At 52.6% G+C, this 13,756-nt stretch overlaps 1 protein-coding gene across 3 annotated transcripts in view; it reads left to right on the forward strand.

Annotated features, from left to right (window-relative positions):
- Window positions 1–13,383: 13,383 nt before the first annotated feature.
- Window positions 13,384–13,756, forward strand: part of KIRREL3 (kirre like nephrin family adhesion molecule 3) — a 339,574-nt gene continuing 339,201 nt past the window's right edge. For all 3 annotated transcript variants that reach the window (XM_075442622.1, XM_075442623.1, XM_075442625.1), the window contains exon 1: window positions 13,384–13,529. In XM_075442622.1, coding sequence (XP_075298737.1) covers window positions 13,469–13,529 — 61 coding nt within the window. In that variant the 5' untranslated portion in view covers window positions 13,384–13,468. The remainder of the gene's footprint in view (window positions 13,530–13,756) is intronic.

A 13,756-nucleotide genomic window follows, 5' to 3' on the forward strand; every position in this document is an offset into this window, starting at 1 on the left:
CCCAGCAGCCGAGCTGGAATCAAACCCCATGTCTCTTAGCTCTTGTTTGCAAGCTGCACCTCCTCACCACCCTACCTCTGACCCTCTTCCATCTCGCATTTTCCAAGAGCCAGCCAAGTCCCCGGTCCCCAGCTAACCCCCGCAGCCCCCGCCAGCCCGGTTTCCCCCTTCGGGGGGCCTGGCGACAAATATGTCCACGTACATATGGCACCCAGACCCCTGCGAGCACATTTTTAGGGCAAACTTCTCATCCCACATCTCGCTCGACTGAAAATAGAAAGCTGAATTTGGGATGAGATGCGTTGCTGTTGGCTGGGGGAGCGGCAGGCAGTTAAAGAGAAGGAGTTGCCAGGGATATTTTACACGAAAACAAAAAGAAAAGCAAGAAAAAAGGGTTTGTTTTTTTTTTTAAGTGAAAGAGGAGAAAATGTTTGTGGTTTGGGCTCGCAAGGATCATTTTGGAGAATGGATGGAAGAGGGGTCCAGCCGCAGCTCATCTCCGAGCCCAGGCAAGGAGACCACGCCAACGCTTCGCGGGGAAATGCCGATGGACGTGGCAAAAAAGGGGACTTTGGGACAGCAGCAGGTAGGGTGAAGAGCTACGACACCCATACGGATGAAGCAGAGGCAGCTCGATGATTTTACGGTTCTAGATCACGCGATGCTCAGCCCATCTCCTCGCCAAGACACATCTTCTACCCGGGCTCCTCCAGCCCATCGTGGTGGCAGGTGACTCCAGAAGGTGGGATGTCCCCTTTTGGGGATACCTTTGCCCGTCTGGGGACACACTGGAGTGGGTTAGACACGAGTCACTACATCAGCTGAGCGTTTGGAGAGTATATGTAATATAAAATATGGAAATTCCCATTTGCGTGCAGATTTTCGTGGTGTTTGTCAATGTTTCAATTGGATTCGCAGCAAAATTTTCCGACGCTGCAAAAGGAACGCCCGCCAAAAAAAAATTCATTTACACTTCAGCAAAACTTTGCATTTCCTCCAAACGTGGCCCTTCTCGTACATCGTGAATGTGGCAGCAAAGTCTCTTCAGGATGAAAACAATGACGAGGGCAAACTAGAATTCACCGGAGAGCATTAGGAAGATCTCCGGCCGGCTTTGGTGTCCAGGTGAATCACAGAATCACAGACTCACAGCATGGTCAGGGTTGGAAGGGACCTCTGTGGGTCACCCAGTCCAACCCCCTGACAAAGCAGGGTCACCCAGAGCAGGCTGCATAGGACATTGTCCAGGTGGGTCTGGAATATCTCCAGAGAAGGAGTCTCCACCACCTCCCTGGGCAGCCTGTGCCAGGGCTCCGTCACCCTCAGAGGGAAGAAGTTCTTCCTCCTGTTCAGCTGGAACTTCCTCTGCTTCCATTTGTGCCCATTGCCCCTTGTCCTGTCGCTGGGCACCACTGAACAGAGTCTGGCCCCATGCCTTGAGATCCAGACTTACACGGATATATCCCTGGAAGGTCACCCAACCTGCAAGTCTGATGTTGTGAAGTAGTGACTTTGTCCCAAGTCTTCTAGCTCCTGGGACCCTTTGGGATAATTTGTACAGCCCCAAGCACATGGATGGGCACTTTGGTGGTCCCCAAAAACGCACATTCCTGTGCGCTAACCCCAGCTTGGTACCCAGCCTCTCCAAAGCCAGCGCTGGAAGCAGAGCTAGGTCGGGCTTTCTTCATGCAGCGAAGAAAAGAGGTAAGGGATGGCAAAGAAACGCTCCGAGAAAAAGCCATTTGTCCCCTCGGCTTTATTCCGGCTGCAGAGCCGGAGCAGCTTGTAGCTCCAGAGAACTTTTAATAGAAATCTTCGGAATGAAATGGGCTACAGCTGTTTGCCTTGATAAATATATTTTATGCTACATGCCTCAGCCGCCATCTGTTTGCTGATACGAGCATTTCTCCTCTGCGGCAGCTGAAGAGAAGTCATCAAAGGGAATAGCAGGAGCCGGGTTTCGTTGCAGGTAGAGGGGGAAGAGGTGAAGTGGCCCGTGCAACGGAGTCATTCCGGCGGCTTAACGCGGCGAAGCTGGTACAAGAACAAGGAGAGAAGGGAGAGGGTGGGCTGGGAGCTGAGGGGAGCTGGGGTTTTCGGGGGGAAGCTGGTCTTTCTGCTGGTGTTAGCTGAGGGGAAACGCTCTGTGTAATATCCTGGGCCAAGGGCTGGGTTCCTGGAAGGGGTTTAGATGTTTAGAAACGCAGGTAGCAGCCTAGGAGGAGTTGCAGCAGTTTTTTGTGCTTAATGATCATTACAAATGATGCATCGGGAAATCCCCCAAGGGGGTTTTCTGCACCAAAACAGAAGAAGAGATCTGACTTGGGCTCCTTCCCTCACCTCTCTCCATGCCCACTCCTCTTCTGCAAAAGCACCAGAAGAACCGCCTCACAAGCCACCTGCGTCGGTGTAAAAGCCCCGCGAGCATCGTGGCTCCAGCTGGGTTTCTCCTGCCCTCCGAGCATCCTTTCTCCAGCAGAGACATCCAACTCAGAATCACAGAATCACAGAATCACAGCATGGTAGGGGTTGGAAGGGACCTCTGTGGGTCATCTCGTCCAACCCCCCTGCCGAAGCTCCTTCAGAGGGACAAACCGCGACCCGGTGGGGAGAACATTCCAGATCGATGCCCAACCCAACGGAGAACCCACCACCACCCCTGATAACGTCGGTTTAATGGTTATTTGTGCTCGTGGTCAAAACCCCTGCCTTGTAAATACTTGGCCGGAGCGAATTGCGCTGATTCTCCCTCGCCGTTACCGAGGCCGCGATAAAACCTCACGCGAGCAGCAGGACGCAGGACCATCTGCACCAGCATCCTGGAGACGTCCGCAGACACCTACCCGCCTGAAAACACTCACCAGTTCACAGATGGGACCGCTGAGAGAGCCGGGCTGACCTCCAGACGCCGGCAGTGCTGTCGGAGAGTCGGGTTTTGTTTTCCCATTTCCCTCGCTCTCCTATTAACGCCCAGCCGTGGCACCACTACACTTAGCCTAGGTACGTAATAGCTGGTTGTCACCGGTGCTTGTATGCCTAGGTGACAGGTCCCCTAGCCAGAACATGACTTATTATTATGATTATTACTATCATCGCTATGATTATCATATTTTATATCGCCTAGACAGCTCAGCCAAGGCCAGGTGCTATAGAAACATATAGAAAAAGGGAGACCCGTGTCCAGGGGGGGGGCTTGTAACTAGGCAGCTGGGTGGACAGGGTGGGCAGGGGTGAGGTGCCCCGGCTGGGCTGGAGAAGGGGAGCAGCGTGTCAGGTTTAATGAATTTGTGCCAAATTCTGCCGGAGGTTGGCATCCCCCGCAGTCCGATGGGCGATGTCGGCAGGAAAATGTGGGTGCGAGCGCTGCCTGCAAGTGGGGATGCCTTGGGTGACCTGGGGACACGGGCCTGCAGGACCCCAGGGTTCATATTTAAGGGCAGTTATGGCGTCTGTGTTAAATTTATTCCTGGCAAACAGTGTCCTCCCCCTGAGCCTGTGCTCCAGCTTGACTCCGTGCTGCTTGCAAGCTGCGTGTGTGGCTCAGCACAGCCAGGCTGCGGGTGCAGAAGGTGCCCAGCCTACCAGCAAGGCTCCCCCTGGTAGGAAACCCCCCTTTCCCCATAGGGTCCAGAGGGTGGGACGCTATTCCTTCTCCCCATGGATTTTGGGTGAAAGCCTCCACAAGTTGCCTGTGATGCCCCAGGCATGGGGCAAGCCCCGGGGTGCTGGCGTGGGGGACCCACACAGGGACACTGTCCCCCCTCGAGGTGCCCGGTGCTGGTGCACCCCAAGGCGTGGGGAGCAGAGCAGTGGAGAGCTGGTGACCCATGAAGTCCGTCTGTCCGTGTCCTTGTCCTCAGCATCCCCTCGGCAGCCCCCCGTCCTGCCCCTGCCCTCCCCATCCTGCAGCCCCCCTCCACCGAGCGACGTTGGCCCCACTTTTTGGGATGACCATGGACTTGTGCGGGGAGAGAGGACCTCAGAAGCAGCCTTGGACAAGCCCTCCAGCACCGACGGGGTCTGGATCAGGCCCTAGCCGGGGCCAGAGCAATTTGTGGGCGTCCTTTGCCTCGTCTGCGGAACGCTCCTTTTGTCCTGCGTCTCTCTCTCCCTCTCCCCATTCCTCCTATTCTTCCTCCCAGAAAGCTTCAAGCTTAGAGCACTTTAACATTCAAGGAGATTCAATACAACACAGGAGGTTCTATTTTTTTTTTATATATATATATATATTTTTTCCTCCTCCTCCCTCATCTCCGGTATCTTTCGTACAAAGCATCTCCAAGCACTTTGCTGGGGGAGATAAAGGCTGAGCAAAGTCCTTTTGCGGAGCCGGGCATCCCGACGGTTCAGAAAAACACCGTGGAGCGGAGAAAAAGCGAGGAAGGCCGCTGTTTCAGTGCCTGGGCTCCTCGCTGCTCCCAATCCACGGCTGGAAAAACCTGGGGGGGTACGCGGGAAAGGAGCCCACCTTCCCTTTAGCATCGTTCAGCACCGCGTCCGCTCTCCCTGCGTTGAAGCCACCCATTTGCCTGGATCTCCTTGCCCCCCTTCCTTGCCTCCATCCATCAGGTCACGCCAAGAATTCGGGCTGAAAGGGACGATTTGATCGTTCAGCACCCCACTTATCGCTCCCCAACCTACGGACCCCTCCCAGCACCTCACCCACACGCGTTTCGACCACCTCGGGAGCTTCTGCTGGCGGGAGGTTGTGGATTTAGGTGCTTTTTTTCTGTCAGCTCACGCTCATTCCTGGGAGTGATTCCTTTCAGCAACGCCAGGCACTGAATCACTGGTCTGTGATCCTGTAAAATTAACATGCCCCGCTATAAATAACCGCTCTCTAATGGGCTGTCATTCGGCGGCTTTTGGAAAGGCTCAGCTCGTGTGAGCAAAAGTTTTAATGACTGTAATTGAAATTAGACGAAACCCATCAACGCTGGGCTTTCTCTGACCCATGTGAGGATGAAATCTATCATGCATCAGGGAAAAATTACCCCCCCCGGGACACGCCAGGCATGACGAAGCCCGTGTGACTCCACCAACACGCTCCGGCTGGTGGAGGACGCTCAGCTCTTTCCCCTTCCCGTTCCCATTTTCCCCTTCCCATTCCCATTTTCCCCTTCGTGTTCCCATTTTCCCCTTCCCGTTCCCATTTTCCCCTTCCTGTTCCCATTTTCCCCTTCCCGTTCCCATTTTCCCCTTCCCAGTCCATTCCCAGTGTGGTGGCACCGGGGTGGGACACGGCGGAGGATGCACCCACATCCAGAGGCACGTTGCAGGATGCTCAGGGCCAGACCATGGACCAAGCTTTGACCCCAAAATCCTGATATTTAAGAGGAAACACAAGTTATCACGGCAGCGGGTAAAACAGGGTTGATTTTGAACCTTCATTGGGGCTGCAAAGCCCAGGCGTCCACCCCCAGCCCGCATCGGACCCCCAGGAGCGACCGTCGGCCCCCGGGGACGGGCTAACGAGTCCCCCCGCGCACGGCACGTGCTCCTGGCGCTGGTAACAAAACATCTCCTCTCCTGGGACAAGAGGGTGGCACGGGGCAAATTAAGAGGTGCCCAAGTGCCCCAGAAGCGTCGCTTCGCCCCCGCCGCCGGCGTGCCTCGGGATGAGCGAGGATGCTGCTAACGAGACGGCCGGGAACGCGGCGGGGGGAGATCGCTGTGGGCTTTGGGTTTGTTCCTCAGGGCTGGAGAAGAGGAAAAGACAACAAAATCGACATTTTTTTGTTTTTTTATTCTCTTTTTTTTTGATCCTAATAGACCCCAGCAATTTACCGGCACGCAGAGACATACAGAGCGGCGCTTGCCTCTCGTTACCCGGCGGAAGACGCGGCGGGGAGGCGAAGGGGAAGCTCCTCGGAGCATGATTTGAGCGACCACCGCGAGATTTTTGCAGCAAAAGGGCCCAAAAAACGCGAAGGACAGCGCTCAGAGAGGCGCTCGTCGTGTTCCTGGGGAAACTGAGGCACGGGATGTTTTGGCTTAGAGATGAGCAGCCCAAAGCACCGGCCAAAGGGAATTTTTTGGGGAAGCAGAGATTTGGAGCCCGGCCCCAAAAGCGTGATAAGAGGCAAAAAGGCAGAGATGGGTGAGATGGAGATGAAACGGCTCAGCCACCAGCTTCAATCCAGGCGTCAGATGCTCTTCTCCACAGTCGCCTGCAATATCTTCACTATAAATATATAATATTTAATTTATAATAATATTACAAATCTTCCTGGCTCGTGGGAAGGAAATTCAGATTTTTGTGTATTTACTAATTGAGGAGATGGATGGCTTGTGGTTTTGCTATGAAACTTTATTCTGGCAGGCAATACACTTTTTATAACGCAGATTTTCACTCCAGTCGGGCAGTTTTAACTGTTTTTAAACTCTCCATTAAAGTTTTTCACCGAAAAAAATCAGATGTTAAAGTGAGGGCAAACGCTGCCGAAAGTCACAAGGGAACATGAAACCTCAAAAGGGAAAAACCACGTAGCCTAGGGCGATCAGAGTGAGCTGTTTGGTCGGTCTGCAGCAAAAAGTCATCCGAAATTAGCAGTGGCAGAGGGATTTTCAAAGGATTGGTTAACATTCCCCGTCAGAGACAACGTTTTTATTTCAAAATTGCCAGCAAAACCCCCAAAAATTTCATTTTCCCCTCTCTGTCTTTGGAAATGAATATTCACTGGGATATTTGATAGCTGTAATTTACTCCTCAAGCCGTGTAATTAGCCGCCTCAATCAAACGCTGTCATTTCTCGCTTTGCTCGAAGAACAAACCATTCCACGGCAAAGCGAACGCCTTTTCCTCGACTCGAGTGAATTCTGGGGACAGGTGGAAATTCTGCAGCCAACTTTTTCGCTCGCAGCCCCGCGCTCACGCTCGTCACGGGTTTTTTGAGAGCTTTCTGGGGAAAACGGGGCTGAATATTGACTCGCGGCTCTCGCTCATCCCCCCGTGACAGCAGCCAGCTCGGAGAGGTGGGAGGAAGGGCACGACCTGACGTTGACGAGCGGTTTCTTACCCCTACACTGCGCTTTTTGGGGCTTCGGGGCATGGGAGAGGAAGAGGAGGGAGCTGCAGGGTCACCCGGAGGTTTTCCTTTTTACACCTGCGAGCGCAAAGGCAGCGCTGAGCAGTCATTTTTTTCCAGTAATTTTTTTTTTTTCCTGTTTTTCAGCAGATAAATTGACCCTTATTTCCAACGAAGAAATAATGCCCCAAGAAGGTCAGGAACTGGAGATCTCCGGCGTCCCCTTTTCCTCCCCTATGCCAGGCTTGGAGTTGTCTTTTACACCTGGGCGTAAAAGCCCGCTCAGCCCGATTTCTCTGCTCATCTCTTTTTAAATTTTAGGATGTAGCTCGGCTCAGGTACAGGTGTCATAATCTGGGCACATTATTTACCAGCAGCACTTATCTGAAGCCGGTCTCGGGAGATTCGCCGGGCGGCTGGGAGCTGCGAGCCGGAGTTACAGCCTCCGCGCAGTAAAATCGAAGGAAAAGAGGGAAATTGCCTTATAAAAACCACAAGGACTTTGGGCTTTCTTCTTTTCGCTGGAGCTCTTCAATTCAAGGCTGGCTTTTGAGCCTGCTCAGTCCTTGTCTTGTTCCTGGCAGACTTGAGAGACAGAACTTTTCTTCCCTGTTCTTCTCAGCATTAACAATCCCTTGTTAACATAATAAGATTAATTCTTGTGCCGCAATCAGGGAGCCACACTTTCTCCAAGCCCGAAATAATATTGTTCGCTTGTCACTTTTATAAGGTAGTGGGTTTTTTTTTTTCTTTCTTTCATTTTTTTTCCCCTTTGCATTGAAAAAAAGAATGGAAATCTTGTAATCTGGAGATAAATACAATGGTGTGGAAGCTTCCCGCTCTCCTCCGATCTGATTGCAGTGGCAGCAAAAGGACATGGGCCTAATTAAAGTGCCAATCAAGCAAAAATGGGATTCAATTGTTTTTATCCAAACGCTCCGCTTAACCCTTCGCGGCTCGTTCATTTTTATACACGCTCCATTTTTTCCTCTAGCAAAAAAAGTCCAAGCCAACGGTTTCAGCAAGAGCTTGTGGGATGAAAAAAAAAACCCCAAAAAAGGGGATATTAAAAGCCACGTCACTGGCAAAGAGGACCGGGTCTGCCCGCGTCCAGCAGTCTCATCGCATATTTCCTTCGCCTTTTCCCACAGCCGGCTCCTCTCTGGCAGACGGAGGGAGGAGCTGTGGAGCTCCCTCCTTCCCTCCAAGGTCCCTCTCGAGCTGGAAAGTTTTATGGGACCTGGAAAAAGTCAGGATCAGATGGTAATTCCAAGCAAGCGGTAACACAGTCCGCTGTTTATTGTGTTCGGACACGCAGATAACACCCTAATCCATAGGTTTAACATTTTTTCGGTGGATTGAGACAATCTGCCCAGCTCTGGATACCCCCAAGCACCGATGGACGGTGAAATCTGGCCCCAGTTCTCCTGTAACGCACACCAGCTCGACGGAGAGCCCACTCCCAAGCACACCTGGGCCGGGAAACAGGACCTGAAGATTTTCCAGGAATGGGTTTGCTGATGCTCCCTATATCGGTTCAGATCAAAGAGTGCTCCCACGGTGGCAATTCTCTCTCGACCCCGGGAAATACCTCGTGGAGGTTCACCCCAGGGTCTGGAAGCCAACCCTCTTCACCACCAGCTTCTCCGCCGCGCCCCAGGAATCACCCGCTACGAAAGACAAGCCGAGATGCCTCCAGCCCATCCGTGCACAAACTCATAGCAAGGTTTGACCCCGCTGTTTCAACCTCGCATGGCGGGGACCATCGACGTCGCAGCAGGCAACCAGCTGAACGCAAAGCACGGCATTAAAATAACTTTGTGTTAAAAGACCGGCACGCAAGACTGCGTAGAAGTGTCCGGGGGACGGTTGCAGGGTTGGTCTTCATGAAGTAAGGCAGGCCGAACGAGAAACCAGTCGGCGATGGCGTTTGGCCACCTTTGCAACTTTAATCCATCACCATCGCACGTCCCCTGGTGCAACGCAACCAGCTCTAGCCGCAACGGCACGTGGCGATGAATCACAGAATCCCAGCATGGTTGGGGTTGGAAGGGACCTCTGTGGGTCACCCAGTCCAACCCCCTGACAAAGCAGGGTCACCCAGAGCAGGCTGTAGAGGACCGTGTCCAGGTGGGTCTTGAATATCTCCAGAGAAGGAGACTCCGCAGCCTCCCTGGGCAGCCTGGGCCAGGGCTCCGTCACCCTCAGAGGGAAGAAGTTCTTCCTCATCTTCAGCTGGATCTTCCTCTGCTTCAGTTTGTGCCCGTTGCCCCTTGTCCTGTCACTGGGCACCACTGAACAGAGTCTGGCCCCGTCCTCCTGACACCCACCCTGCAGATATTTAGAGGCATTTCTAAGGTCCCCTCTCAGCCTTCTCTTCTCCAGGCTGAACAAGCCCAGCTCCCTCAGCCTCTCCTCATAGGAGAGATGCTCCAGTCCCCTCCTCATCCTCGTAGCCCTCCGCTGGACTCTCTCCAGTAGCTCCTCATCTTTCTTGATCTGGGGAGCCCAGCACTGGACACAGCACTGCAGATGGGGCCTCACCAGGGCAGAGCAGAGGGGGAGGAGAACCTCCCTCGACCTGCTGCCCACACTCCTCCTAATGCACCCCAGAAATTGAGCAGCGAGCAGGGTGGCTACGCGAAACCCCGGGAGGAACTGGGGAAGGGGTATCTGATGAGGGTCCATGTATCAACCAGACAGGCCCTTCCACCCCCAGGGGCACGGCTTGGCAGCAGCGGTGGGCAGCGGAGAGGTCCCGATTCCATCCCTGCTGCTTGACGCCCGGCTCCAGCCTTCCCTCGGGGCTGGTCCCTTCAAAAAGTGGACGCCAGGCTGGCGTAGAACCCACCTCGCTACCCCCACCTGAAACCAAAATGGAGTCAAAGCGCTTTTATTTTCCATCTTTAACCTTCGAAGCCTCGGCGCCTTCCTCCCACCACGGCTGCTTCCAGGTCTTGCCTATCTCTGCGCCGTGTTGTTCCCAGACCTGCTGTACAAGAGCTTTATCAAGTGCCACAAGCCGAGGTTTTTTTGGCTGCTGTCCATGCAGCCGGGAGAAAAAAGATGGAGGGAAGGAGAAAAAAAGAGCTGAGGCACTCCCCCCCCCCTCCATCCACGATCTGCTTCCCTGGCCTCCGCCTGGGTTGTTTTCACAGAGGGACCGCAGGGAGATGCAGAAAGGGACTGGTGCTTTTTGGCTGGGGTCGCGTTGAAAACCAGAGCAGCGTGAGAGCAAATTCCCCTCATTACCCCTAATATTTGGAGGCACAACGGCTCCCTCCTCCATCCCATTATCTGAATAATTTCGCTTCCCGGCTGGGGAAGCACCTCTCAGAGGGGGAAACTGAGGCACGGTGGGATGGATCCCCCGAATGCCGCGGGGAAAGCTCTGCAGCAAGAGCGGGGAAAGCTGCCGAGTCCCAGTTAGGTGTATTTTACAGCAAGGCTACGTATAGCTTTCCCTTCTCATGCGTATTTTTAAATGACAAGGCAAAGAGTTCATAACGCAGGGAAACGTGTGATTATTTTCCTCTCTCTCTCTCTCTTCCAGGTCCTTGGCTTGGCTTTGTGATACACAAAAATGAAATCCACCTGAGCTGCTGTCATCCTGCTGCTTAAAACTCCATTTTCTGTCAATATAATTTCATTTTTATCAAGTTGCTTATGCGTTTTATATTATTCTCTTTTCTTCCCCCCCCCCATTTTGCTGCAGCGTTTCGGAACATTTTGTTTCTTGCGCTTCTCGGTAAATGGCCTGGAAGTAAGAGAGTCGAAGGCACGCAGCAAGTAGGCGCTTTCATTGTGGTGATGTTTCCTCTCTATTGCACTTGTCAGTGTGGAATACCAAAAAAAAAAGGGGGAGAAGGAAAAAAAAAAAAGGAAAAAACAAAAAAAAAAAAAAGAGGGGGGAAAAAAAAGGAAAAAGGAAAAAAAGGGGAAAAGAAAAAAAAGAAGAAAAAACAAAAAAAGGGGAAACAAAAAAAGAAAAAATAAAAAAGGAAAAACAAAAAAAGGAAAAACAAAAAAAATGGAAAAACAAAAAGAGAGGGAAGAACTAAAAAGAGGGAAAAACAAAGAAAGGAAAAACAAAAAAGGGAAAAACAAAAAGAGGGAAAAACTAAAAAAAGGGAAAAACAAAAAGAGGAAAAACAAAAAAAAAAGGGAAAAACAAAAAGAGAGGGAAAAACAAAAAAAAAAAAAAGCGAAAAACAAAAAATAAATAGAGAAAGATGCCTTGTTTATCCCCCTCAACTTCCAGAAGCAAGAGACCGGTTTATCGTCTGCTCTTCCCAGGTTCTCGCGTCGCTCTTCACCGTCCAACGCCGCACGGGGTGGGCAGGAGAACCCCAAATCAGACGGGGAGATGCAGCCATGGTCCCCCCAAAGCCGAGGATGCTTTTGCAGGACGATGCTCGGGGCTGCAGCTCCGGCAAGGCAAAAGTCTCTCAGAAACCTGATTTTTTTTCCTTTTTTTTTAAGGCGCCTGGTGCAACTGCCTAGCCCTCTAAATCAAATTTGACTACCGGCGGAGTCGAAACCGCAGAGGTAATCAGTTAATAAAACTTCGCACTTCCACGCTACTTTCATTCCAGGATTTAAAGCCCTTCACAAAGGTCAGTATCGCAACGATGAGAATTTTCCAGCTGAAATGTTTTCACTGCGAAGGAGGGGAAAAAAAAAAAAAAAGAGAGAAGAATATTCTCTTTTCCTGGAAGTTGAGAACTCCGCTGTTTTAAGTGCAGGCAAGAGATAATATTCTTTGCAGGGGGAAAAAAAAAAGGCAGAAATTGCCATGAAAATGGAAAAGTCGCACTCGTGTAGCAGCCTTGATAGACATTCGTACCCCCGGCCTGCAAGCAAACAGCGCTTCGCAGCAGAAATTAAAACACGACGGGGGACGTCAAATTATTCCGAATCCGAATTCCTGCTGAAATCAGGCGTCGAGCGTTTTATTCGGCGCGGGTTGCAGAAAACCCGCGCCAACCTCGTGACCCCAGTCCTGCCTCGCAGGGCAGCCACAGAATGGTGCTTTGCGGCCGCAGCCGCTGCCGAAAATCCCTCCGAGGGTCAGAGCCGAGGTGAGGGGAAGCTGGTGGCGGAGGGAAAATAAGAGTCCGGGAGAGCCACCGTCCCTTATAGCCCTGGTGGAAAAATATGGGAATATGAGAATTGCGAGCAAACGTCCCCCACTTTTGCATCGTTCTCTCCCAAATCAGAGATCTGGCAGGTACGCGAGCGGGCAGGGATGGGGAAAAATCAGCACGCACGGGCAAAATGAGCTTTATTTCTTACGGGATGCAACCTAAAAATCAAATTAAAAAGAAAAAAAATTAAAATCTTCATTTTCAGGACGGCTACCCCTCCGCATGCGCACGGAGGGCCGCGATGCTGGTGTTTTGAGCAATAAATCTCCATTCCTTGCCACTCCTAAGCCAGGTTTAACCCTCATGGCGTCACTTTCGCTTTTGTGAGCACAAGTGGGACTGGGAGTTACCCCAGTTTGGCTAAACTGGTACCAGTATGCACGAAGCCAGGCTCCCAGCGAGGCAAGCAGGCAGGGATGGGGGAAAATCAGCACGCACGGGCAAAATGAGCTTTATTTCTTACGGGATGCAACCTAAAAATCAAATTAAAAAGAAAAAAAAATTAAAATCTTCATTTTCAGGACGGCTACCCCTCCGCATGCACACGGAGGGCCGCGATGCTGGTGTTTTGAGCAATAAATCTCCATTCCTTGCCACTCCTAAGCCAGGTTTAACCCTCATGGCGTCACTTTCGCTTTTGTGAGCACAAGTGGGACTGGGAGTTACCCCAGTTTGGCTAAACTGGTACCAGTATGCGCGAAGCCAGGCTCCCAGCGAGGCAAGCGGGCACTTGCAGCAGCCCCAAGCCCGCTTCCAAGTTCACCCTCCAGCACAGCGGTCAGTAATTAAAAGCCCACAGCTGTAATTACTTAGTAAGGCTGGGGTTTATAATTGCGCTCGGTGGACCCGGTGGGTCTGGGAGATGGAGGTGAGAGGGGGTCTCTGGGGAAACGCTTTTATTTTCTATATTTTCCATTTTTTTTGACGGCCCCCCTGGGTGAAATATTAAAAAGAGGGAAGGAAGCGTGGGGGAAAAGGTGCGAAATGGTGATTTAAGGAGGGAAAAGGCCCGTTTTGCCCCCCCCTCACGGGAACGGGGCGGGAGGCTGAGCTCCTCCCCCCCCCCCCTAAAAAAAAGGCGGGCTGCGACAGCGAGGCTGGCTCCGCCAGTCGAGGCAGCGCCGCCGGGGGAGGAGCTCGGGGGGGGGGGGGGCGATGGAGCCGGGCGAGCGGAGGAGCCGGCGACCGGCGGCGGCTTGAAGCCCCCCCCCCCCCCCCCCCCCAATCCCCCGCCCGCACCACCAACCCTCCACCCCCCTCACAGAGCGGCAGCGGAGCCCCCCGAGCCGAGGAATGAGCGCTTTCCAGGCGGACCTCCTCCTCCTCCTCCTCGCCTGCTTCCTCCTCAGCCACGGTAGGACCCGCACTTAGTTTTTCCGAGCTGGGGGGGGTGTCCCAGATTTTGGGGGGGGTGGGGTGTGTGTGTTTCTGTGTGTGGGATCGCGGACTTACCGCCTGCGTCTCCAGCGAGGCAGCTTGCCTTATTTTCCTCAATATTTAACATGCAAATGAGTTCTTCCCGCTCCGTTAATGAGCTCGTGTTTGTGGGGGAACACGGCTTTGCTCGGCAACAGCCCCCCC

Source organism: Opisthocomus hoazin, chromosome 24, assembly GCF_030867145.1.
Source record: "Opisthocomus hoazin isolate bOpiHoa1 chromosome 24, bOpiHoa1.hap1, whole genome shotgun sequence".
Lineage (NCBI taxonomy): Eukaryota > Metazoa > Chordata > Aves > Opisthocomiformes > Opisthocomidae > Opisthocomus > Opisthocomus hoazin.